The sequence below is a fragment of the Macaca thibetana genome, chromosome 1 (assembly GCF_024542745.1).
Source record: "Macaca thibetana thibetana isolate TM-01 chromosome 1, ASM2454274v1, whole genome shotgun sequence".
Taxonomy (NCBI): Eukaryota; Metazoa; Chordata; class Mammalia; order Primates; family Cercopithecidae; genus Macaca; species Macaca thibetana.
The window spans coordinates 9,614,023-9,640,689 of NC_065578.1; the positions used below are offsets into that span (position 1 = coordinate 9,614,023).

The 26,667-nt window shown below is 48.5% G+C and overlaps 3 protein-coding genes across 5 annotated transcripts in view; 1 reads left to right on the top strand and 2 right to left on the bottom strand.

The window, feature by feature from the left end:
- DFFA (DNA fragmentation factor subunit alpha) overlaps positions 1-22,135 on the bottom strand; it is a 29,814-nt gene extending 7,679 nt beyond the window's left edge. Inside the window, exons 1-6 of one of the 2 annotated variants that reach the window (XM_050788833.1) lie at positions 21,705-22,133; positions 18,243-18,404; positions 15,649-15,791; positions 12,220-12,409; positions 11,847-11,998; positions 5,448-10,488 (exon numbers count right to left, since the gene is read on the bottom strand). In XM_050788833.1, coding sequence (XP_050644790.1) covers positions 10,276-10,488; positions 11,847-11,998; positions 12,220-12,409; positions 15,649-15,791; positions 18,243-18,404; positions 21,705-21,840 — 996 coding nt within the window. In that variant the 5' untranslated portion in view covers positions 21,841-22,133 and the 3' untranslated portion in view covers positions 5,448-10,275. Of the gene's footprint in view, positions 1-5,447; positions 10,489-11,846; positions 11,999-12,219; positions 12,410-15,648; positions 15,792-18,242; positions 18,405-21,704 lie in introns of those variants that run through there. The other variant, XM_050788836.1, reaches the window with a different exon arrangement.
- The window catches only part of CTNNBIP1 (catenin beta interacting protein 1), a 668,528-nt gene that overhangs the window by 619,880 nt on the left and 21,981 nt on the right, over positions 1-26,667 (bottom strand). The gene's annotated exons all lie outside the window — the stretch shown is intronic.
- The window catches only part of PEX14 (peroxisomal biogenesis factor 14), a 158,384-nt gene continuing 155,997 nt past the window's right edge, over positions 24,281-26,667 (top strand). The window contains exon 1 of one of the 2 annotated variants that reach the window (XM_050788737.1): positions 24,281-24,395. In XM_050788737.1, coding sequence (XP_050644694.1) covers positions 24,360-24,395 — 36 coding nt within the window. In that variant the 5' untranslated portion in view covers positions 24,281-24,359. Of the gene's footprint in view, positions 24,396-24,415; positions 24,474-26,667 lie in introns of those variants that run through there. The other variant, XM_050788751.1, reaches the window with a different exon arrangement.

Below are 26,667 nucleotides of genomic sequence, written 5' to 3' on the forward strand. Positions count from 1 at the left end.
AGTGCAGGCACTGGGCTTTCCTTCTGACGTTCATTATGGTGCTGGGAAGCTCTGTCTTTGATTTAAAATAAAATAGTTAAAGGCTACATAATTAAGAGTTCAGAATAACATCTTATTTCAGTTTATGAATTGATATGAATTGTCTAATTTAAAAAATATTTCCCTAACATTAAAAGGAAATTTTTAACATCAGGCTCAAAAAGCAAAATGATTATTCCTCATGTTTTAGCTGAAATTAATTTTAAAACATTACACAGAAAACATGCTGACATGCCTGCGAAACTTACACTCGAACTTGCTGTTAGGTACCAGTTTTAATTAGTAGCTTAATGGGTTGCAATTCTTTTCATGGGTTATAGCTTCAGATTTGCTTTGGGAGGAATGAAGTCTACTCACAGAATTTTTTTTTTTTTTTTTTTTTTTGAGACAGAGTCTAGCTGTCACCCAGGCTAGAGTGCAGCGGAATGATCTCAGCTCACTGCAACATCCGCCTCCCAGGTTCATGTGATTCTCCTGCCTCAGCTTTCCGAGTAGCTGGGACTACAGCATGCGCCACCATGCCTGGCTAATTTTTCTTTCTTTTTTTTTTTGAGATGGAGTTTCGCTTTTGTTGCCCGTGGCGTGGTCTCAGCTCACTGCAACTTCCGCCTCCTGGGTTCAAGTGACTCTCCTGCCTCAGCCTCCCATGTAGCTGGGACTAGAGGCACACACCACCACGCCTGGCTAATATTTGTATTTTTATTTTATTTATTTATTTTGAGACAGAGTCTCACTCTGTTGCCAAGGCCAGAGTACAGTGGCACGATCTCGGCTCACTGCAGGCTCCGCCTCCTGGGTTCATGCCATTCTGCCTCAGTCCCAGCCTGTAGCTGGGACTACAGGCGCCCGCCACCATGCCCGGCTAATTTTTTGTATTTTTAGTAGAGACGGGTTTTCAGTTTTCACCGTGTTAGCCAGGATGGTCTCGATCTCCTGACCTCATGATCCGCGTAATTTTTGTATTTTTTTTTTTTTTTTTGAGACGGAGTCTCGCTGTGTCGCCCAGGCTGGAGTGCAGTGGTGCGATCTCGGCTCACTGCAAGCTCCACCTCCCGGGTTCACGCCATTCTCCCGCCTCAGCCTCCGAGTAGCTGGGACTACAGGCGCCCGCCACCTCGCCCGGCTAGTTTTTTGTATTTTTAGTAGAGACGGGGTTTCACCATGTTAGCCAGGATGGTCTCGATCTCCTGACCTCGTGATCCACCCGCCTCGGCCTCCCAAAGTGCTGGGATTACAGGCTTGAGCCACCGCGCCCGGCCAATTTTTGTATTTTTAATAGAGACGGGGGTTTCTCCATGTTGGTCAGGCTGGTCTCGAACTCCTGACCTCAGGTGATCCACCTGCCTCGGCCTCCCAAAGTGCTGGGATTATAGGCATGAGCCACCACGCCTGGCTGTGAAGGTTTTTAGATGCTAAACTTTATTGGAAAAACCAGCAAAGGCTGGCTGGAGGACATGGGAATATTCTCTTTTCTGGACACTGGGGAGTGGACTTCCTGAGAATGACTGCTGACCATTCCATTGTTTTCTGCCGAGCTGAGCTCATATTCATAATTACTAGTTGAATAAAGTATAATGTGATGGAAGAGACTTAATAGTATCCACGTTTCCAAACACAGCAGCTTTAGGAGACCAGTAATTGGGTCAGTGAACTGGTGGAAGCTGCCTGCCTGAAAGGCCAGCTAACCTTCCAGAACTTTAAGATTTTTCTAGAAAGAAGCCATGCTCATTGTTTTTGTTTTTAAATTGGGGTCGGCAGGGTGCAGTGGCTCATGCCTGTAATCCCAGCACTGTGGGAGGCCAAGGCAGGTAGATCGCTTGGGGCCAGGAGTTCGAGACCAGCCTGGCCAATGTGATGAAACCCTGTCTCTACTGAAAATACAAAAATTACCCAGATGTGATGGCGCATGCCTGTAATCCCAGCTACTTGGGAGGCTGAGGCACGAGAATCACTTGAACCTGGGAGGCGGAGGTTATAGTGAGCCGAGATCATGCCACTGCACTCCAGTCTGGGTGACAGAATGAGACTCTGTCTCAAAAATAATAGTAAAATAAAATAGGGGCCAGGTGTGGTGGCTCACACCTGTAATCCCAGCATCTTGCGAAGCTGAGGTGGGTGGATCACCTGAGGTCAGGTGTTCAAGACCAGCCTGATCAATGTGGTGAAACCCTGTCTCTACTAAAAATACAAAAATTAGCCGGGCGTGGTGGCACATACCTGTAACCCCAGCTACTCGGGAGGCTGAGGCAGGAGAATCGCCTGAACCCGGGAGGCAGAGGTTGCAGTGAGCCAAGATTGTGCTACTGTACTCCAGCCTGGGTGACAGACTCTGTCTCAAAAAATAAAATAAATTAATAAATTGGGGTCATCCATACAGACATTAAGATTGGGGGTTTTACCTTTTAACTGAGTAGTATCTGTAGGATTGTGAGGCTCTACTAGTGCTCCTGCCAGGAAATTCATCAAGTCTAAGCCTACCTTAGTTCAGGGGACTTACAACATTAACTGGCGTCAACTGCATGTTAGACCAGATGAATATGCTTGTGATTAATAAATCAAGGTAAAATGGTAATTTTCCCCCATGTGGTTTTTGGCGGACTTTTCTGTAGTTCAGTATAGTCAGGTGTGTAGATCTGGGCAATCAGACCCTGGGCAATTTCAAGTTCATTCTCTTGTTATTCTGTCCAGGATTTGGCACCAGAACAGCTCCTTAACTGCTGAGGAGGAATGAAGGATGACAGGCACTCACAGTTTTCCTATTTCAGGGCTGACAGCAAAGGATTCCAGGCTTTAGGAAACTCAGATTGGGAAGCTGAGGGGAGATACTTACCTTGATTTAAACAGCACCTGTTGAAGGGGCAGCCCATCTTTTTTTCTTTTTTCTTTTTTTTTGAGATGGAGTCTCGCTCTGTTGCCCAGGCTCTGGAGTGCAGTGGCGCGATCTCGGCTCACTGAAAGCTCCGCCTCCCGGGCTCATGTCATTTTTCTGCCTCAGCCTCCCGAGTAGCTGGGACTACAGGTGCCCACCACCACGCCCAGCTAATTTTTCATATTTTTTAGTAGAGAGGGGTTTCACCGTGTTAGCCAGGATGGTCTCAATCTCCCGACCTTGTGATCCGCCCGCCTCGGCCTCCCAAAGTGCTGGGATTACAGGTATGAGCCACCGCGCCCGGCCCTCTTAAAAACAGTAGTGTCTTCCATAGAGAGAGGTTTCATTTGGAATGTATTAGGCTGTTCTTGTGTTGCTATAAAGAAATACCTGGCCAGGCGCAGTGGCTCATGCCTGTAATTCCAGCAGCCTGTAATTTCCAGACCAGCATGACCAAAATGGTGAAACCCCATCTCTACTAAAAATACAAAAAAATAAGCCAGGCGTGGTGGCGGGCACCTATAATCCCAGCTACTCAGGAGGCTGAGGCAGGAGAATCGCTTCAACCTGGGAGGCGGAGGTTGCAGTGAGCTGAGATTGCACCATTGCACTCCAGCCTGGGCAACAAGAGCCCAACTCTGTCTCAAAAAAAAAAAAAAAAACCTGAGAAGAGGTTTAATTGACTCATGGTTCCACAGGCTGTATAGAAGCATGGCACCAGGTGGCCGGGTGCGGTGGCTCACACCCGTAATCCCAACACTTTGGGAGACCGAGGCGGGCAGATCACCTGAGGTTGGACTGGACCAACCTGACCAACATGGAGAAAGCCCGTCTCTACTAAAAATACAAAATTAGCCGGGCTAATGGTGGTGGCACATGCCTGTAATCCCAGCTACTAGGGAGGCTGAGGCAGGAGAATTGCTTGAACCTGGGAGGTAGAGGTTGCGGTGAGTCGAGATCGCGCCATTGCACTCCAGCCTGGGCAACAAGAGCAAAACTCTGTCTCAAAAAAAAAAAAAAACAAGCACGGCACCAGGAATCTATCTGCTCAGTTTCTGGTGAGGCCTCAGGAAGCTTCCAATCATTACTGAAAGCCAAGTAGGACCCAGTGTATCACACAGTGAGGAGAGCAAGAGCAAGAGCAAGAGAGAGACTTGGGCTGGGTAAGGGGATGCTATACACACTTTTTTTTTCTTTTTCGAGACGGAGTTTCGCTCTTGTTGCCTGGGCTGGAGTGCAATGGCATGATCTCAGCTCACTGCAACCTCCACCTCCCGGGTTCAAGCGATTCTCCTGCCTTAGCCTCCTGAGTAGCTGGGATTACAGCTACAAGCATAAGCCACTGTGGTACCACCCCTGGGCTATTTGTAACAACTTATAATGCTAGTAAAAATAGTAATTTCTTTTTCCCATTTTGCATTTGTAATTAAAAAACGTATTTGTCTTGTTAAAAAAATTAGTCTGGAGGAAAAGCTAGAATTTTGGGGGTAATAGTTCTTATGGTACTGAAAAATACAGCCGGGCGTGGTGGCTCATGCTTGTAATCCCAGCACTTTGGGAGGCCGAGGACGGCAGATCACGTGAGGTCAGAAGTTTGATATCAACCTGGCCAACGTGGAGAAACCCCATCACTACTAAAAATACAAAAATTAGCCGGGGGTGGTGGCACACCCCTGTAATCCCAGCTATTTGGGAGGTTGAGGCAGGAGAATCCGTTGAACCTGGTGAACCTGGGAGGTGGAGGTTGCAGTGAGCTGAGATCAAGCCACTGTACTCCAGCCTGGGCGACAGAGCAAGATTGTCTCAAAAAAAAAAAAAAAAAAAAAAAAAAAAAAAAAAGGAAAAGAAAAAGATCGAAGAAAATCCAGTATCCATGCCTTAACCTGTTGGTTCATTTCCTTGTAACTTTGTTAACTGCACGAGTGTTGTCTGATATCATCTGAGCAAGTTGCCAACTCTAAGGTTCTGCAATCTGAAAGTGCAGTGCAGCTCCTGGGAGGGTGTCTGTCCCCCTGGCTGGAGGCTCTTGAACAGAACGGAGGCTCTCACTGTCGGAGCCGTTGGGAGGACTCAGGCAGTGGATGGGGATGCAGACTAGATCATGTCCAAGGTCCTTAAAAACCGCAAGGTGTATAAGATGCAGCCAAAAGGATTTAAGGTAAAACTCCACAAACAAAAGGGACAAAAACCCTCAAGGTGGGGGGAGGAAAAAAAAAAAGCTTGAACAGGTAATTAGGAATTAAACAGCTAAATAATTTTTTTTTTTTGAGAGGGAGTTTTGCCCAGGCTGGAGTGCAATGGCACGATCTTGGCTCACCACAACGTCCGCCTCCTAGGTTCAAGCAATTCTCCTGCTTCAGCCTCCCTAGTAGCTGGGATTACAGGCATGCGCCACCACGCCCGGCTAATTTTGTATTTTTAGTAGAGACGAGGTTTCTCCATGTTGGTCAGGCTGGTCTCAAACTCCCCACCTCAGGTGATCCGCCCGCCTCGGCCTCCCAAAGTGCTGGGATTACAGGCATGAGCCACCGCGCCCAGCAATAATCTGGTTATTAAAGACACATTAATAATTCTTGTAATTGAAGCAGGTTTTCTTTTTTCTACAGACCACTATTATTTTATTCCTGTCTCTCTGGAAAATGAAAAATCCATTAGTTTTTCTCTTTTGCTTTTACTCAGAAATTAAAGGTTGGTAAGTGGTAATTAGCATAGCACCTGTCAAAGCCAGTTGCCTAATGGGGACCGACATTTGACTTAAGTTGAAAGAATGGAATATGGCTAATGTAGAGTTCATCAGTTCCAGCTGCTTTCTTTGACATTCTTTTCTCCTAGTATGAGAACAGGTATGGCCTGCTCTCTCTTGCTCCCATTTTTAGACATATTGCTGTGCTCCTGTGTGCCTATTCTACAAGGCTGGAGGCACAGTGGTTATGGGGAAGTAAATGGTAATGGGGCAATATGTTTGTGACCACATTCATTATACATCTGGGCTAGAGTTCACAGGTCTTTGCCCTACTGACTCTTGATAGAGGACTCCAGCACCCTGTCTGCCCCTGAGAAACGAAAGAGAACCACTCTCCACTGTCTACTATACATTAGGTACTAGGATTTTTCTCATTATAGTACTTCATTCCTTTTTTGCGGGGGGATTGGATTATTTATTTTGAGACAGGGCCTCACTCTGTCACCCAGGGTGAAGTGCAGTGGCACGATCATAGCTCATTGCAGCCTCAAACTCCTGGGCTCACGTGATCCTTCTGCCTTGACCTCCTGAGTATCTAGGATTACAGGCATGTGCCACTACACCCGGCTCATTTTTAGTTTTTAAATTTTTGTAGAGATAGGGTCTTGCTATGTTCCCCAGGTCGATCGGTCATACAGTAGTTCACTTAGGCCAGGTGCGGTGGCTCACCACCTGTAATCCCAGCACTTTGGGAGGCCAAGGCAGGTGGATCACTTGAGGTCAGAAGTTTGAGACCAGCCTAGCCAACATGGTGAAACCCTGTGTCTACTAAAAATACAAAAAAAATTTAGCCGGGTGTGGTGGCGGGCGCCTGTAATCCCAGCTACTCTGGAGGCTGAAGCAAGAGAATCGCTTGAACCCAGGAGATAGAGGTTGCAGTGAGCAGAGACTGTGCCATTACCCACAGGTTCAAACAAAACAAAACAAATACAGTACTTCATTTAACCCTTTCAAGCTTGGAGCCGTAGACTAAGAGGTTAGACTCAATCTGGTTTGTCTCACTCCCAAATCCACAGGACATTTTCCATTTTCCATCCAGTTCAGCCGCTTGGTGGATTCGCTTCAAGTACAGAATACCAATACCAACGCCCAGACGAGTCAACGAAAGCTGTGTGTGTCTGACAGAAAGAAAATATTCTGGCTGTGTGTGGTGGCTCGTGCCTGTAATCCCAAAACTCTGGGAAGCTGATGTGGGAGCATTGCTTGAGGCCTGGTTTGAGACCAGCCTGGGTAACATGGTTGGGTTTTAATGTACCCTGGATTTCCTAGGAATGTAGCTACTTTGTAAATCAAGGACAGACCCATTTACTGTTCTGGGAAATCCCACTCCCAAGGGCAATGCTGCTGGTGGTGTCTGAGCTGACAATCCATGTGCTCTGCATGCCAGTCAGCCTGTCAGACACACAGCGAGTCCATATGTAAGTGCAAGCATCTGACAGTGAAACACACGCCACGTCATTGGAAACTATTTTCCTTTTTGCCCTGAAATAGTACATTTGGGGCATTACATTGATAACTGGGGCTTCTGTAAGTATGAGTGTAGATTACCAGCGATGGCTTCTATTAAAGGATAATTAAGGAGGCATTGCAAAATAAGCTATAAAAAAGGAAATGTTGGGGCTAGTGAGAGCCAATGGAGGGCATTAGTAAAAGGATGCTGAGTACATCTAAGCCCTCCTTGAATCACAGGAAAATGAAACAGTTGTTTTCTACTTAATTGTTTTCTGTATCCCCATCTTTACCCTAGGACTTACTGTGATAATTTTTTTTCGAGACAGTCTCACTCTGTTGCCCAGACTGGAGCGCAGTGGCAGGATCTCAGCTCACTGCACTCTCCACCTCCTGGGTTCAAGTGATTATCATGCCTCAGCCTCCTGGGTAGCTGGGATTACAGGTGCCCACCATCACGGCGGCTAATTTTTGTATTTTTAGTAGACGGGGTTTTGTCACGTTGGCCAGGCCGGTCTCAAACTCCTGACCTCAGGTGATCCGTCTGCCTCGGCCTCCCAAAGTGCTGAGATTACAGGTGTGAGCCACTGCACCCGGCCTATTGTGACATATTTTGATATTTCTTTTTTTTTTTCGTGACTGTCTCACTCTGTCACCCAGGCTGGAGTACAGTGGCACAATTTCAGCTCACCTCCACCTCCACTTCCTGGGTTCAAGCAATTCTCGTGCCTCAGCCTCCCAAGTAACTAGGACTACAGGCGTGTACCATGACACCTGGCTAATTTTTTATAATTTTAGTAGGGATGGGGTTTCACCATGTTGGCTAGGCTTGTCTTGAACTCCTGACCTCAGGTGATCCACCCGCCTCGGCCTCTCAAAATGCTGGGATTACAGGTGTTAGTCACTGCGCCCGGCCTATTGTGATATTTCTTTACTTAATAACTAGCCAATGAATCTCTTAATAGCATTCTGTTTTCCTCTAAGCATGCATAAAAAACGGTCAAGTAAGTCCATGATAAGTCATTACCTTTTCCCTGCAAGGAGTGTACTATAGATTACCAAACCTGCAGAGCCAGTCTGTATGGAGACAGGAGGACTAACCAGGCTTGCTCTGCTTCACACCCAGAGACTTGGAGTCATAGCACACAGAAATTGCTTTAATGACCTTTTATACCCCCTGCTGATAAAGCAATTAGAAAACTGAAGAGTTTCATAGTGGTAAGATATAATTTAACAATACTGAATTAGATATTAGAAATGGACTCTCCATATGTCCCTATGGTCTACAAGCTTAATGTGGATCTTTAAACCAACAAATAAAACAATTCATTAACTGGAGAAACAAGTTTGTGGCCATAATCAGCACTCTGTAGTGTCCCATCTTCACCACTATCTGTGCTTAAAATTCTGCAGTGCTATCTTCAGAATAAGGATAATGATTTGCAAATACGACCATTTCTTTTCATTGCCCTTGACAATTACCTTTTTAAAAAAAAGAAAAGTAGGGTCTTACTCTATCATCCAGGCTGGAGTGTGGTGGCATGATCAGAGCTCACTGCAGCCTTCAACTCCTGGGCTCAAGCGATCCTCTTACCTCAGCCTGAGTAGCTAGGACTATGCCTGGCTAACTTAAAATTTTTTTTGTAGAGAGAGAGTCTTGCTATGTTGCCTAAGCTGACAATTACTTTATTAAAAAAGTTTTTTTTCTGGGCCAGGGGCGGTGGCTTACGCCTGTAATCTCAGCACTTTAGGAGGCTGAGGCGGGTGGATCACCTGAGGTCAGGAGTTTGAGACCAGCCTGGCCAATGTAACAAAACGCTGTCCTTACTAAAAATACAAAAATTAGCCGGGCATGGTGGTGCATGCCTGTAATCCCAGCTACTTGGGAGGCTGAAATAGGAGAATTGCTTGAACCTGGGAGGTGGAGGTTGCAGTGAGCTGAGAGTGCACCACTGCACTCCAGACTAGGTGACAGAGTGAGACTCTGTCTCAAAAAAACAAAAAACTTTTTTTTTTGAGATACGGAGCCTTGCTCTGTTGCCCAGGCTGGAGTGCAGTGACACGCTCTCAGCTCACTACAACCTCTGCCTCCCAAGTAGCTGGGGTTTCACCATATTGGCCAGGTTGGTCTCGAACTCCTGACCTCAGATGGTTCGCCCACATCAGCCTCCAAAGTGCTGGGATTAAAGGTGTGAGCCACTGTGGTGCCTGGCCTTTTTTTTTTTTTTTTTGAGATGGAGTGTCACTCTGTCGCCAGGCTGGAGTGCAGTGGCGTAATCTCGGCTCACTGCAAGCTCCACCTCCTGGTTCAAGGGACTCTCCTGCCTCAGCCTCCCGAGTAGCTGGGACTACAGGCTCCCGCCACCAAGCCTGGCTAATTTCTTGTACTTTTAGTAGAGACAGGTTTCACTGTGTTAGCCAGAATGGTCTCGATCTCCTGACCTCGTGATCCACCCACCTCGGCCTCCCAAAGTTCTGGGCTTACAAGCGTGAGCCACAGTGCCAGGCCCGGACTTTCTTTTTTTTTTTTTAACTGTTCCATATGGGGCAGGGCTAAATGTTAGCTGTGCGCCCATAGTCACCGCCAATTACTTTTTTTTTTTTTTTGTGAGATGGAGCCTCGCTCTATCACCCAGGCTGGAGTGCAGTGGTGCAATCTCAGCTCACTGCAAGCACCGCCTCCCGGGTTCACACCATCCTCCTGCCTCAGCCTCTCGAGTAGCTGGGACTACAGGCGCCCGCCACCATGCCAGGCTAATTTTTTTGTATGTTTAGTAGAGATGGGGTTTCACCGTGTTAGCCAGGATGGTCTCTATCTCCTGACCTCGTGATCCACCCGCCTCGGCCTCCCAAAGTGTTGGGATTACAGGTGTGAGCCACCGTGCCTGGCCAATCACTGCCAATTACTTTTGAACAGAGAACATAATATGTAATTAGAGGAGGTGGGATATTGTTGATGCAGCTACATCATTGAAAATTGGCAGAAGTCCTGAAGCTGGTGGGGCTAAAAAAAAAAAAAAATTGGTGGAAGGGCATATGTTGAGACCTGGAATAGCTTTTCTGTCAGGTGCTCTAAGGTGGGGGTAGAGTAGTACATAGGTAGTCAAATGATGAGGCTGAGGGAGTCTACCAATAACAATGCCACAGAGCTTCCTTGGCACACTTCCCGCTGCTGCTATGTGGGCTCCTGTTTGGCTCGCTTAGGATTTTGCCGTTCTCCAGGTGGTGAGGCCTTCCTTGCCGAGATGCTCCGGAGGGAATGCAAGCTCTGCATCTGCTGCAGGCGCAGGGCGAGCTCCCGCTCACAGGCCTCTTGAACAGTCTCCGTCTTCCTTATGTCCCAGTTCAAAGCAACAGCCAGTGCTTTGGGGTCTTCCCTGGTAACCAACTGTAGCAAGAATAAGAACTCCTGAGAACTGGGCCTTCTGTGCGCCTCTCCTGCTGCTCTCCTGACTCTCTTTTGGGGAGTGCGATGAGGCAGTACCTGTTTATGTTACCTCTTCACACTGAAATGCCGGGTTTCCTTTACCATCAATTGCCATGAGCTTTTTTTTTTTTTTTTTTGACAGAGTCTCGCTCTGTTGCCCAGGCTGGAGTAGAGTGGTGCGATTTCCGCTCACTGCAAGCTCCGCCTTCCTGGTTCATGCCATTCTCCTGCCTCAGCCTCCCAAGTAGCTGGGACTACAGGCACTGGCCACCATGCCCGGCTAATTTTTTTGTATTTTTTTTTAGTAGAGATGGGGGTCTCACTATGTTCGCCAGGATGGTCTCGATCTCCTGACCTCATGATCTACCCGTCTCGGCCTCCCAAAGTGTTGGGATTACAGGCGTGAGCCACGGCGCCTGGCCGTCATGGGCTTTTTTAAGATGAGTTTTCACTCTTGTCGCCCAGGCTGGAGTACAGTGGTGCGATCTTGGCTTACTGCAATCTCTGCCTCCTGGGTTCAAGTGATTCTCTTGCCCCAGCTCCCGCCACCATGCCAGGCTAATATTTGTATTTTTAGTAAAGATGGGGTTTCACCATGTTGGTCAGGCTGGTCTCAAACTCCTGACCTCAGGTGATCCACCTGCCTCGGCCTCCTAAAGTGCTGGCATTAACAGGCGTGAGCCACTGTGCCTGGCCAAGCATGGGCCTTTACTTACAACACCAACAGGAAGCAGTCCTTGGAAAGTTTACTTGGAGCAACTCTAAGGTCCTCCACCTTCAGGAAATTTAACCGAGCTCAAGTCAACAGTTTCCTTCCCTTCTATCTACAATAGGGAGGTACTTGTGACAGGGACAAGGACAAAGAATCAGAAGTAGCACCCACCCTGGCGGGTCCCCTTCCTCAAGCTTTTAGTTCCCTGTTCTTAGCCAGCAGGTGACGATCCCTCAAGTTTGCCTTTTCCTGTGACATTGACAGACCTCAGGATGGACTATAGATCTTCTTTAACCATGGAAAGAACCAGAAGCCACCTCAGAAGATTGGGCCCCGCTATTCCTCCCTGTCAGGAACAGTCATTTCATTACCAACCTGGGACCAGAGTCTGTCGGATGATCTGAAAAGTGTATGCATTTTTCTTTAAAGCTACTTTGATTTAGACTAATGAGATTTTTGCAAATGCTGGGGCATAAAATAGGCAAATTGGCAGCTAGGATTCACAGTCCGCAGAGGTGAACAAAAGGGTCCACACGTCTCTGCACGGTAATACTACATCCCAGGGCATGTCCTTCTCTGTAGCTCAGTGACCCTGGTTTCCGCCCACCTCCAAATCCTGACTAGATAAGCTCAGCTCTGGAGCCGGCTTCTCCCTCAGTGCAGTAAGGATGTGGCTCGCCAGCGTGACGTCCGAGGAGGCCTTTCTGCTGATGCCCGTGTCTACTGCATCTGCCTCCTCACCCAAGGCAGCTTTGGACTCTGCAAAGGAGACACGAGACAGAGATCAGATGTGGTGTGACCATACAGCCACATGACCAACTCGCCACAATAATTGGCTGGGCAAGAGAGAAACGTGCCCTTCCCGCATCCTAGCAGCTGTGGCTTCAGTGGCTCTGGCTGCATCACAAATAGTGTCCTCCCGAGGGACGCCTCCATCAGCCCTGAATTCTCAGAGTAACTCTGCCTGCAGAGAGTCCTACCTTCCTGCTTTGACAAGAGGCTGCCCTCTTTCTCCAAAGCCTCGAGGTACAGCTGCAGGAGCTGCTTGGACTGACGCACTTCCTCTCTTTGGTCAAGCACTTGTTGGAGTGTGTGCTGCAGCTGCTGGACAGTGGCACAACTCTGGAGTAGTTCCTGAGCCAGGTCTGCGCAGGGAGCGTCAACAAGCATCTAAAAAACAAACAGACGCTGAGAAATCTACAAGGACTTTCTTGTTTTTGAGATGAGTCTGCTCTGTTGCCCAGGCTGGAGGGAGATGGCGCGATCTTGGCTCACTGCAACCTCCGCCTCCCAGGTTCAAGCAATTTTCCTGCCTCAGCCTTCCTAGTAGCTGGGATTACAGGTGTGTGTCACCTAGCCCAGCTAATTTTTGTATTTTTAGTGAAGTCGGGGTTTTGCCATGTTGGCCAGGCTGGTCTCAAACTCCTGACCTCAGGTGATCTACCCACCTTGGCCTCCCAAAGTGCTAGGTGTGAGCCACCGTGCCCGGCCTACAAGGACTTTCTAAACATGGTGTTCTACCTCTCAAATACATCCATTTCAGAACTCACTGAATCCATTTCCCAAAGTTACTTACTATGATGGTTGGCTGAGAGTCAAGAGAAAAGCATGTGATTTTTCCAGTTTTCTTCTAGTGTTAAAATTGGGAAGAAGGGTCGGGTGTAGTGGCTTACACCTATAATCCCAGCACTCTGGGAGGCTGAGGCAGGAGGATTGCTTGAGCCCAGGAGTTTAAGACCAGCCTGGGCAACACGTTGAAACCCTGCCTTTACGAAAAATATAAAAATTAGCCGGGCATGGTAGAGTACGCCTGTGGTCCCAGCTACTTGGGAGGCTGAGGTGGGAGGAGTGCTTGCGCCCAGCAGGCAGAGGTTGCAGTGAGCCGAGATCACACTACTGCACTCCGGCCTGGATAACAGAGCTAGACCCTGTCTCAAACCAAACCAAACCAAACCAAAACACCACCAAGAAATCATTTCCTCAAAGAGGACTTCCTCCATGTTCCAATCTAGAGTAGCCCCCATCACTCTCCGCATCCCACCGTCTGATATGCTTTCCTGTTGTTTTCTGCCTCCCTTCATCAGAATACAAGCACCATTAGAGCAGAGACTATGTCTGGCTTGTTCGCCGCTGCACGCCCAGTGAAGGAACCATGACAGGCACAGGATGGGGCTCAATTAACATTTTCGGGGCCAAGCGCAGAGGCTCATGTCAATAATCCCAGCACTTTGGGAGGCCACGGTGGGAGGATTGCCTGAGCCCAGGAGTTCAAGACCAGCCTAGGCAACATGTGAAGACCTCATCTCTATAAAAAATTAATTAATTTTTTTGAGATGGAGTCTTGCTCTGTCACCAGGCTGGAGTGCAATGATGTGATCTCAGCTCACTGCAACCTCCGCCTCTGGGTTCAAACTATTCTCTTGCCTCAGCCTCCCACGTCGCTGGGACTACAGGCACACGCCATCACGCCCAGCTAAGTTTTGTATTTTTTTGTTTTTTGAGACGGAGTCTTGCTCTGCCTCCCAGGCTAAAATGCAGTGGTGTGATCTCTGCTCACTGCTACCTCCGCCTCCCAGGTCAAGTGATTCTCCTGCCTCAGCCTCCTGAGTAGCTGGGATTACAGGTGCTCACCACCACGCCTGGCTAATTTTTATATTTTTAGTAGAGACTGGGTTTCACCATCTTGGCCAGGTTGCTCTTGAACTCCTGACCTTATGATCCACCCACCTCGGCCTCCCAAAGTGCTGGGATTACAGGTGTGAGCCACTGCGTCTGGCTCTATTTTTAGTAAAGACAGGGTTTCACCATGTTTGCCAGGATGGTCTTGATCCTTTGGCACCATGTTTGCCAGGATGATCTTGATCTTTTGGTGTCGTGATCTGCCCACCTCAGCCTCCTAAAGTTCTGGGATTATAGGTGTGAGCCACCGTGCCGGGCCTTATTATTTTTTTTTTTGAGAGTCTTGCTCTGTTGCCCAGGTTGGTGTGGTATAGTCATGGCTCACTGAAGCCTTGACCACCTGGGCTCAAGTGATCCTCCCACCTCAGTTTCCTGAGTAGCTGGAACTATAGGCACACGCCACCACACCCAGCTAATTTTTGTAGAGATAGGGTTTTACCACATCCAACTCCTGAACTCAGGCAATCTGCTCACCTTGGCCTCCCAAAGTGCTAGGATTACAGGTATGAGCCACTGCACCTGGCCTACAAAAATTAAAACAAAAAACAGCCCAGTTTGGTGGTTGAAGCCTACAGTCTCAGCTACCTGAGAGGCTGAGGTGGGAGGATGGCTTGAGGCCACGAGGTCGAGGATGCAGTGAGCTATGATCATGCCACTGCACTGGGTGACAGAGCAAGACCCTGTCTCAAAGAGAAATTTTCTTTGAATGAAAACATACTTTTTTTATCCCAATCTTTTTTTTTTTTTGAGACGGAGTCTCGCTCTGTCACCCGGGCTGGAGTGCAGTGGCGCAATCTCAGCTCACTGCAAGCTCCGCCTCTCGGGTTCACACCATTCTCCTGCCTCAGCCTCCCGAGTAGCTGGGACTACAGGCGCCCGCCACCACGCCCGGCTAATTTTTTGTATTTTTAGTAGAGACGGGGTTTCACCGTGTTGGCCACCATGGTCTTGATCTCCTGACCTCGTGATCCGCCCACCTCAGCCTCCCAAAGTGCTGGGATTACAGGTGTGAGCCACCGCGCCTGGCCTATCCCAGTCTTACTAGGGAGAAAACACAAGGAGAGAAGCTAAGTTGCCGGCTCAAAGTCGTGGTGATAGCGCTGGGATGTGAAGCCAGCTACTACAATGCTACATTCTCTAGCGGGCATCCCTGACCCCAGGGTCCACCTAACTAGGTTTAGGGTGGATCCCAGGCATTTGCATTAAAAAAAAAAATTTGGCCAGGCATGGTGGCTCACGCCAGTAATCCCAGCAGTTTGGGAGGCTGAGGCAGGTGGATCACTTGAGATGAGGAGTTGAAGACCAGCCTGGCCAACATGATGAAACCCCATCTCTACTAAAAATACCAAAATTAGCTGGGCGTGTTGGTGTGCACCTGTAATTCCAGCTACCCGGGATGATGAGGCAGGAGAATCACTTGAACCCGGGAGGTGGAGGTTGCAGTGAGCTGAGATCGCACCACTGCACTCCAGCCTGGATGACAGAGTAAGACCGTGTCTCAAAAAAAAAAAAAGAAAAAAAATCCGCAGGTAATTCTGCTTCATGATGAGGGTTGAAAAATCACTCTAGGTGAGAATGAAAAGATGAAAAATCTTAGTTGTCATTTAAGAATTATTTAAAAATTAAGATTAAAACAAAGAAATTGTTATGGCAAGTATGGAAGCTAAGAAGGTGCTGGGCGGGGGGCAGAGGCCAGATGAGCATTGCGGCAGATTGTGGAGGAGGCTTACCTGGAGGTCTTCCTCTGAGAGGAGGATGATGCTGGACAGATCTTCTTTCAGCTGCCTGGCCACATTCTTCCACTTCAACCCTGCTCCCCTGTCTGTTTCATCTACATCAAAGGACTCTTGGGAAATCCAAGCTGTACCTCCATCTGACACATGGGAGAAAATGCCAGTCATAGAACAACCTGAAGTGCTGTTTTCACCTCCTCTCCAAGCACACACAGACCTCTTGAGGATCTAGATTAATTTCAATGGGAAAGAAGCATCTTATCTCAAGGATTCACAGGAGGGCCAATCTCCATCTAGGACCTTGATTTTCCCTCTTCTTTCATCTTTTTTTTTTTTTTTTTTTTTTTTTTTTTTTTTGAGACAGTCTCACTCTGTTGCCCAGGCTGGAGTGCAGTGGCACGATCTTGGCTCACTGCAACCTCCACCTCCCAGGTTCAAGCGATTCTCCTGCCTCAGCCTTCCAAGTAGCTGGGATTACAGGTGCCCACCACCATGCCCAGCTAATTCTGGTATTTTTAGTAGAGACGGAGTTTCTCCATGTTGGCCATGCTGGTCTCAAACTCCTGATTTCAAGTGATTCTCCTGCTTCGGTCTCCCAAAGTGCTGGGATTACAGGTGTGAGCCACCGTGCCTGACTCTCTTTCATCTTTATTTCTGTGTGCAATGGCTCTGTATTCTTCCATAGAAAGAAGCCATTTAAACCCAATGTATGGTCACACATACACAGAATCCCATCACACTTCTCCTTTTGGTTTCTGTGCGTCCAGGTGTATCCTGTTTTTGTAAACAAAAACAGTCATTTTTGCCAGCATTTCTCTGGTGCTTGGTCCCTTCTTTTTTGGGGGGACAGAGTTTCACTCCTGTTGCCCAGGCTGGAGTGCAATGGCGCGATGTCGGCTCAACACAACCTCCGCCTACTGGGTTCAAGCGATTCTCCTGCTTCAGCCTCCCGAGTAGCTGAGATTACAGGCATGTGCCACCACGCCTGGCTAATTTTGTATTTTTAGTAGAGATGGGGTTTCTCCATGTTGGTCAGGCTGGTCTTGAACTCCTGACCTAAGGTGATCCGGCCGCCTCGGCCTCCCAAAGTGCTGGGATTATAGGCGTGAGCCACCGCACCTGCCCCCTTTTTTTTTTTTGAGACGGAGTCTCACTCTGTCGCCCAGACTGGAGTGCAGTGGTGTGATCTTGGCTCACTGCAAGCTCCACCTCCTGGGTTCACACCATTCTCCTGCCTCAGCCTCCCGAGTAGCTGGGACTACAGGTGCCTGCCACCATGCCCGGCTAATTTTTTATATGTTTTAGTAGAGATGGGGTTTCACTGTGTTAGCCAGGATGGTCTCGATCTCCTGACCTCGTGATCCGCCCATCTTGGCCTCCCAAAGTGCTAGGATTACAGGCCTGAGCCACCGCACCCAGCCTGGTCCCTTCTTTAACTGGGGGAGCTGTAGCCATCAATTGCTGTCCCTTAGGCATGAGTACAAAGGTGGCTGGTAGGGCCACTGCTGTAGGATACTTTCCTCAATTTTGTGGCACACTTCAAGACACTTTTTTTTAAGTCCCTCCCTAAAAGTAATCCCCTCTCAAGACACTTCTTGATCCTTGGTCACCAATGTTAGTCCCCTTTATATCTCCTGTGATGATGATGATGACAGTGACAGGTAACATTTATTGAGTCCTTAACTATGCGCCAGGTAAGATCTAAACGTTTCATATCAGTGGTTCTCAAGTGGGAGCGATTTTGCCCCCCAGGAGACATCTGACAATATCTGGAGTTATTTATTCTTGGTTATCATAGTTGTAGGGGGAAGTTCCTAATATCTAGGATGCTGCTAAACATCCTACAATACAAAAAGCATCCTCTCCACAACTCCAGCCCCAAATGTCAACAGTATCATTGAGAAACCCTGGTTTGATATGTACTATATTTTCTTTACAACAATCTTAGGGGACAGGTTCTATAATTATGATGTCAACAAGGCACTGAGAGGTTATGTAATTTGCACAAGGTCACCTGGCTAGTAAATGGTAGAGCCAGGATCCAGACCTAAACAGCCGGACTGCAGCCTGCAGCACTGAGCTCCCTGCCAGGCTGCATTTTAGTTGCTGTCTGTCCATGACTTAGTTGAGAACTGGGCCCATGTCTCATTCATCTATTTTTTTTTTTTTTTGAGACACAGTCTCGCTCTGTCGCCCAGGATGGAGTGCAGCGGCACCACCTCAGCTCACTGCAACCTCCACCTCCCAGGTTCAAGCAATTCTCCCGCCTCAGCCTCCCAAGTAGCTGGGATTACAGGTGCCTGCCACCATGCTCAGCTAGTTTTTGTATTTTCAATAGAGATGGGCTTTCGCCATGTTGGCCAGGCTGGTCTCAAACTTCTGACCTCAGGTGACCTGCCCACCATGCCTGGCCTCATTCATCTTTATCTCCAGGACTCAGCACCATGGCTGGCACATAGAAAATGCTCAGTAAATGTTTATTGAACAAATGCTTAAAAAGCCAGACAAATGGCAACTGTCTGTGCAGTGAAAGTAATCATGACGGATGCTGTACTGCATAGGCCGTTTTCGATATGGCTAGAGTTTCTCACCTGAATTGTTGTAGGCCCATTTCTCATTATTGGCCAACGCCACAAACTTAGTATTGGAAGGTAGACACAGAAAGTAATCGTCATCATCCACTATGGTGCCATCCTCTGCCAGGACCAGGGTGACTGGTGTCAGGGACTTATCAATGGCCAGAATGTCACAGGCTGAAAAGAATAAAATATTTGGCAAATGACAAATAACCATAAGTAAAGTATATCTGTCCCTGTACCTCAAGTAGGTATGGCTCCAGAGCTGAGCAGAACTCCCGGTAGGTAACAACTAGAATAACAATCATCACTTCTAGCACTAATAGAACACTCATCACGTGCCTGATTCTGTTCTAAGTGTTCTTTTCTTTTCTTTCTTTTTTTTTTTTTTTTGGTAGCAGGGTCTCACTCTGTTAACCAGGCTGGAGTGCAGTGGTATGATCTCGGCTCACTGCAACCTCTGCCTCCCAGGTTCAAGTGATACTCCTGTCTCAGCCTCCCGAGTAGCTGGGATTATAGGTGTGCACCACCGTGTCCAGCTAATTTTTGTATTTTTAGTAGAGACGTGGTTTCACCATGTTGACCAGGCTGGTCTCAAACTCCTGACCTTGTGATCCGCCTGCCTTGGCCTCCCAAAGTGCTGGGATTAGAGGCGTGAGCCATGCGCCCAGCCCTAAGTGCTTTTTGTTTTTTTTTTTTTTGAGACGTAGTCTCACTCTGTCGCCCAGGCTGGAGTGCAGTGGTACAATCTTGGCTCACTGCAACCTCCGCCTCCCGGGTTCAAGCAATTCTCTGCCTTAGTCTCCCGAGTAGCTGGGATTACAGGCGCTGGCCACCGTGCCCGGCTAATTTTTGTATTTTTAGTAGAGACAGGGTTTCACCATCTTGGCCAGCCTGGTCTGGAACTCCTGACCTAATGATCTAGCTGCCTCGGCCTCCCAAAGTGCTGGGATTACAGGCGTGAGCCACCATGTCTGGCCTAAGTGCTTTTCATATATAGTATTTAATCTCATAATAATCCTGTAAAGTAGGTACTATTATTAGTTCTGTTTTATAGATGATGAACCCAAGGCTCAGAGAGGTTAAGTAACTGGTCCAGGATCACGCCGGAAGTGGCAAAGCTGGGACTTAAACCCACAAAGTCTGGCTCCTGAAAGTAGCTCCAGCTACTCTGCACTCATGTGTGGTACGCATTTGAGTTTTTACTGGAATGAACAACCAAAGTCTGGTCTGATTCCCTGCGAACAAGCAGTCTCTCATTCATTTATTCAGTTGTCCTCTTTTTTTTTTTTTTTACTATTGAGATGGAGTCTCACTCTGTTGCCCAGGCTGGAGTGCAGTGGTGTATCTTGGCTCACTGCAAGCTCCGCCTCCTGGGTTCACATCTTTCTCCTGCCTCAGCCTCTTGAGTAGCTGGGATTTCAGGCGCCCATCACCACGACCGGCAAATTTTTTTGTGTTTTTAGTAGAGACGTGGTTTCTTCATGTTAGCCAGGATGGTCTCAATTTCCTGACTTCGTGATCCGCCCGCCTCAGCCTCCTGAAGTGCTGGGATTCCAGGCGTGAGCCATCACGCCCGGCCCTCAGTTGTCCTCTTAAATTCTACGTGACGAATGTCAAAAAATACACCAAAAACACCAGGCGCGGTGGCTCACGCCTGTAATCCCAGCCACTTTGGGAGGCCGAGGTGGGCAGATCACGAGGTCAGGAAATCAAGACCATCCTGGCTAACACGGTGAAACCCCGTCTCTACTAAGAAAGTACAAAAAATCAGCCGGGCGAGGTGGCGGGCGCCTGTAGTCCCAGTTACTCCAGAGGCTGAGAAGGAGAATGGCGTGAACCCGGGAGGCGGAGCTTGCAGTGAGCTGAGATCCCGCCACTGCCCTCCAGCCTGGGCGACAGAGCGAGATGCCGTCTCAAAAAAAAAAAAAAAAAAAAAAAAGGGCCGGGCGCGGTGGCTCACGCCTGTAATCCCAGCACTTTGGGAGGCCGAGGCGGGCGGATCACAAGGTCAGGAGATCGAGACCATGGTGAAACTCCGTCTCTACTAAAAAAAATAGAAAAAATTAGCCGGGCGCAGTGGCGGGCACCTGTAGTCCCAGCTACTCGGGAGGCTGAGGCAGGAGAACGGCGTGAAGGCGGGAGGCAGAGCTTGCAGTGAGCTGAGATTGTGCCACTGCACTCCAGCCTGGGCGACAGAGCGAGACTCCGTCTCAAAAAAAAAAAAAAAAAAAAAAAAAAAAAAGAAAATGCTTTTTGTTCTTCACAATATCTTCCTTAGCAGCTTCTTTTTTAACCTATGGGAAAGTATAAAAGAAGTGGAAGCTTCTATCAGTAGCTTTTCATATTATCATTGGCCGAGAGGTTTTCTCCAGGACAGGTCTGTGCTATCCCATTTAGTGATAGCAATGCTTCAAATACTAACGAGACTGGAGTGGGGAGAAATAGCCAAGAGACTACAAATATCCTTCAGCGGTGTTGTCTGCCACCCAATAGAACAGCAAGGCATGTATGGGCTGGGCTGCAGAGAACACGAGCCTCTGTGCCACGCACATCCAGCCAAGGCACTGAAGGGGAATTAGAAGTAATCTAATGTCAGGAAAAACATACATAAATGCTTATATGCAAAATCCATGTCATCAAAGTATTTATAATGCATTCGCTGTTCATGGGCCTCTGAAAATTTCCATATGGTCTCTGTTGGTGACTGAGAGTAAGCAACTGTCCCCTCTGACACACACTGTGACTACATGCCTGGGGCTGGCTCACACATTTAACCTGTCAAACTTCTTTAGGTCAGCAATTTGTTGCTATCGGCTAATAAGACTTGCGAGTCACTTAAATGTATCAGCTTATTTGAGAGAAGCAACAATCCTTTGAAGCAGGGCTGTAAATATTATACCCAGTTTGCTGATGAGAAAACTGAGGGTTGAGAGACGGTTAACTGCAAGGCCAAGCAGCTGGTAAAGGTATGGGGCCGGGCTCGGAACTTCCGTCGGCTCCGTCACTTACAACTCACGTTCCTTGTCTGGACCTCCAGAAATGGTCAGTAGCAGCTCCCTCTTTCCCGCATAGGTTCCTGCCAGAGCGGAAGGTGGAAACCCCTCCCCACCCCGCCGTGGGCTCAGCTGGGGGTTCTTGTACCACCCGAGTGTGCCGGAGTGGCAGGAACCCAATGGGCTCCTCTTGGTCCAACAACTAAGTGATTTCAGGCAGGAGACCTAAGCCGAGTTTGGCTTAATGTGCACTTTGCTTCCTGGCTCTCTTCCCACCACTGTGGAGTCTCACACGAGATTAATTACGCTCAAGCGCCTGAAATCTGTAAATCGCTAAGCCTACCTGGACCATTTCTGTTCCAAGGCTCCACCCGAGCTACAGGAATCCCCAAGTCGCCTCTCCTGACCCCGCCTCGCCCCCGCCGGACGTCCTCTCCCGGCCCCGGCTCCCCCACCCCCTCGCCCGGGGTCCCGAGCCAACCCTTGCTCCTCAGGTCTTCGAGGCAGGAGGCGGCCACGCCGTGCTGTTCGCGGCTGTGGTTGCGGCGCAGCAGACACGGCTTTAGAGTCCGGATCTCGCCAGATTCTGGTACCCCGGCGTCCCCGGTCACTTCCATCCTCTCCAAAGTGGGACCTGCCCGGCTTCCAGAAGCCGCGGGAGGCGGGAGCGGCGGCCCTCCTACTCGACCCCCTTCCGCAGCCTGCCGGGAGATGTAGTTTGCTCCGCAGGAAATCACACGTGAGACCAGGGCACGCCGGAAGATGTAGTTCTAGTTGCCGCTAATCACATGTGGCGTCGAGGCATGCCGGAAACTGTAGTCTCTGGGTTTCAAGCTGCTTTCGTTCTATCGCGCGATTCAGCCCAGGAGTTGTTTTTACCTCGTATTTAGGAGCTGCATTCGCGCATTCAAAAATAAGGCCAATAGAGACTTATTTTGCATGACGATGCATATGCCTGTATACGGTATTGAATTTTTAGAGCATTTCTATTCGCATATGAGATGCATGATGCTAATAACAGACACCTGCATGTTTCCACCCATTCTATTTCCTGCTTCAACTGTGCAAATTAGTTTGGGGTCTCAGAATAAAATGCTTAAATAAACATAGTAAGCATTAAAGTCTCAAATGCATCGGAGAGGAAAGGGGAAATGCGAACCTCGGCACTGCTGGAGATTGTTCAGATGCCTCTTGACAACATACTCATCTTTGTTTTAATATTGCTGCTACGGAAAAGTTTGTTTTTTTCTTCCTGAAAAATTAACATCTAAGATAAACGAATAGTAATAAAAATGATCAAAAAGTTCCTCTCTTAAAAGAGGGCATTTTATGTAAACTAGAAGTAATTATCTGCTCATATTTATTCATTCGGGGGACAGTTTCCTTCCTTGTTTTTTTTTCTTTTTTTGAGACAGCGTTTTGCTCTGTCTCCCAGGCTGGAGTGCAGTGGCGCGATGATGGCTCACTGCAGTTTTGATCTCCTGCGCTCAAGCCATCCTCCCACCTCATATTTTGTTTATGAAAACGTGGGTGAGGGCCCCGGGGGCGGCGGCTCACCCCTGTAATCTCAGCACTTTGGGAGGCCGAGGCGGACAGATGGTCTGAAGTCAGCAGTTTGAGACCAGCTTGGCCAACATGGTGAAACCCCGTCTCTACTAAAAATACAAAAATTAGCCGGCCGTGATGGCGCACGTCTGTAGTCCCAGCTACTTGGAAGGCTGAGGCAGGTGAATCGCTTGAACCCGGGAGGCGGAGGTTGCAGTGAGCCGAGATCGCACCACTGCACTCCAGCCTGGGCGTCAGGAGCAAGACTTCGTCTCAAACAAAAACAAAAACAAACAAACAAACAAAAAAAAAACCGTGGGAAATTAGATATTTATCTCAAGAAAAGTTTAGGCATTTAAAACAGCGTTTAGTAGGAGGAATTATTAATTAAGTCATGCCTTTTAAGCAGTCTATATTGATCAAAACACAACTGTAATAGGAGCTGGCGGTTAACTCTAATGTAGGTATCCTTTTTCATATAATTTCATTTTTAATTTTCTTATCTTATTTTTAGACAAAGTCTCGCTCTGTCGCCAAGGCTGGAGTGCAGTAGCATAATCATAGCTCACTGCAGCCTCAACCTCCTGGGCCCAAGGGATGCTCCTGCCTTGGCCTCCTAAAGTGTTGAGATTACAGGTGTGAGCCACTGCTCCTGTCCAATATTTAATTTAAAATCCAACAATTAAAAAAAAATCTAACAATTCAACCAGAGTAAAATAATGACGTTTTGTAGAAGCCTCTTCTCTTCAAAATGCCTTTTGTGTGTTCTTGCAATAGACCTGCACTCTTATCTGAGTCCTATCCCCACAATACTGTAATTGTGTGTGTGTTTGGCCTGGGCGTGGGAGTAGGGACCGAGTCTTGAATCTTTTTATTTCAAGGTCTACCAAAGTTCCTAGCATATAGTAGGCACTCAATGAATGGAACTGAACTGATGTCTAAAAATTAATTTCCAAGTTTCTTCGCATTCATCCATTAGCAAGTACCTAAATATGCTCACGGCACTGTGGGGATGGGCAGAGATTTAACTCAGTAAGAATAATATGGGCTGGGCGCGGCGGCTCACGCCTGTAATCCCAACACTTTGGGAGGCCAAGGCAGGCGGATCACCTGAGTTCGGGAGTTCGAGAGCAGCCTGACCAACATGGAGAAACTCCATCTCTACTAAAAATACAAAGTTAGCCGGGCATGGTGGTGCATGCCTGTAATCCCAGCTAGTCGGGAGGCTGAGGCAGGAGAATCGCTTGAACCCGGGAGGCGGAGGTTGCGGTGAGCCGAGATCGTGCACTCCAGCATAGGCGAAGAGCGAAACTCCGTCTCAAAAAAAAAAAAAAAAACACCAAAACCCCAGAATAATACACATATAACAACGCAACAACGCAAAGAAGCTATAGACTTGGGATCTTCCTGGAAAGCAGAGATTAACGGAAACTATGCAAGGTGACCCGGACACCCGGGCTCCACCCTCTGCCCCAGTCCCCCACATCGACAGGCTCTGTTCCGGCTACCTTAGTCTGGGCGGGAGGGCGAGAGCGAGGGCGCCTGGGAGAAACCTCGCCCTGCGGCGGTTGATTAGTCAGGCCTCAGAAAGATGGCGTCTTCGGAGCAGGCAGAGCAGCCGAGCCAGGTAAGGGGAGTGGGACTGCTCCGCTGTGCAGCGGAGACCCCGGCTGGAGGGGGCGCTGAGCATACGGCTGGGAGCCGGGTAGGGACCCCGAGTCTCCGAGGCTGGGGACCCCGACCTCTTGCCCCCTCCCGAGCCCCGCCCCTCCCCAGGTCCTCCCCGCCCGGCCCCTCCCCCGGTGACCCCTCTTTGACCACATTCCGGAGCCCGGGCTCTGGTGCTCGGCCTTGCCCCCGGGTCCCAACTTCCTGCCTGCCAGCACCTCTGGTCCCACTTGAGCTTGGCGGGGAGGGTGGCGGGACCTTTGGGAAGTCCTCAGCCTTGAGCTGCGAGGGCTTGAGAAGGAGAGGATAGATCGTTCCTGGCTGTCCCCTCCGGGGAGGGGCCTGATTCCATCAGGGTTCCCACTCCCTCACGGCCTCAGCCTCCTGGAGTGGCTGCCAGCCTCTTCATCTGTAGTCACCTTTGCGCTTTTCTCGTCAAGTTGGAGAGTCAGAAATAATATAGTCGAGCCCTCGCAGTGCGTTGATAGGAAAGGGACGCACTGTGAATAACAGACGCCACCAAGCTTTTGGCTGAGGACCCATCCTCGCTTCCCTGGGTTTGGTTTTGTTGGCTGAGAGCTCCGCTCTAGCTTTTCACCTGCAGATTCAGACAAATCCCACTCCAATAAGGGGACAATAGGGACCAGTGTTGACGCCTGTGCCTCTGCGGTAGGGAGGCAGTGGATGATAAGGCCTCCGAAGGGGTTTATAGTCCAAAGGTGGGGTGGGGTGGGATGGGGTGAGGAGAAAAAGGCTAAGAGAGATCTTACATTTAACTGCGTATGTGCTGTCATGTTGAGGACAAATTACATCTATTATCTCGTTTAGTGTTCACTACAACGTTTATGAAGTGCAGGCTGTTAACCTCCATTTCACAGAAATGAATACTAAGGGTTTGTGACATGCCCCAAATCGTGTGCCCTGTTGAGCCTGTATTGTACCTGTGTGACTCCACTAGTCTTCCATATATTTTTGAGTTTAGTTAGGATTAGAATGAGGAAGAGGAAAATAGTTTCAACTTGGGGCCTCATTCCTCCTCTCCCACCTCCTTGAAACACGTCTAAGAGTTTTCAGCAACTTACTAGTATTTCACTTCCTTTAGAGGTAGAAGACCACCGCTTAGTGTTTCTTACTGTCTTATTCTGCGTATCTGTTACAGGAATTGCACTTAAAGGAGTTGGTGTGTTCCCCCATACCAGCTTCTATTAGCAGTGTGAATGATTCAGGAAGAAGATGTCTTGATTGTAAAACATGGGAAATAACAAGGACTGATTGTGGCCTTCTCACTGTCAGGTGTTCTGGAGTTTGGCAAGTGTCTTGCGAGGAGGGCCTCTCCTTTCTTGCCTTACCACATTTAGTTTGTGAAATACTGAGGCATCTTGGGGTCTGGATTTCTCTTGAATTGTTTTGTGTTAGGAATGCCCGCAGGCTGGGATTGAACGGTGTCCTCAGTTCCTGATTCTTTTTTCTTTTTTGAGACAGAGTTTCTCTCTGTCACCCATGCTGGAGTGCATTGGCACAATTTCGGCTCACTGCAACCTCTGCCTCCCGGGTTTGAGCTATTCTCCTGCCTCAGCCTCCCAAGTAGCTGGGACTACAGGTGCCTGCCACCACACCTGACTAATTTTTGTATTTTTAGTGGAGATGGGTTTCACCATGTTGGCCAGGCTGGTCTTGAACTCCTGATTTCAAGTGATCTGCCCGCCTCAGCCTCCCAAAGTGCTGAGATTGTATGCGTGAGCCACCATGCCTGGCTCTGTTCCTGATTCTTACAGGACATTTAATTTGCCCGTGCTGTAAACAGTACTAAAAATCTTGCCACTTGGAGCCATTGTCATGCCCAAGGATTCTTTTGGTTTTGCAAGTTTGCCTTCTCTGTATATGTATTTAATAGAAAAGGATCTAAGGTCCTTTAAGGGGGCATGGCCATCACTTACTTGATTTTCAGCTCTGCTTCTTCTTTGCCCTGCTTTCCAAAGCTGGTAGAGGTAGGATTGCAACAGAACATGCCAGCAGCCTGGCAGAAAAACTTGAACTTTTTTTTTTTTTTTTGAGACGCAGTCTCGGTCTGTCGCCCAGGCTAGAGTGCAGTGGCGCGATCTTGGCTCACTGCAACCTCTGTCTCCTGGGTTCATGCCATTCTCCTGCCTCAGCCTCCCGAGTAGCTGGGACTACAGGTGCCTGCCAGCATGCCTGGCTAATTTTTTATATTTTTAGTAGAGATGGGGTTT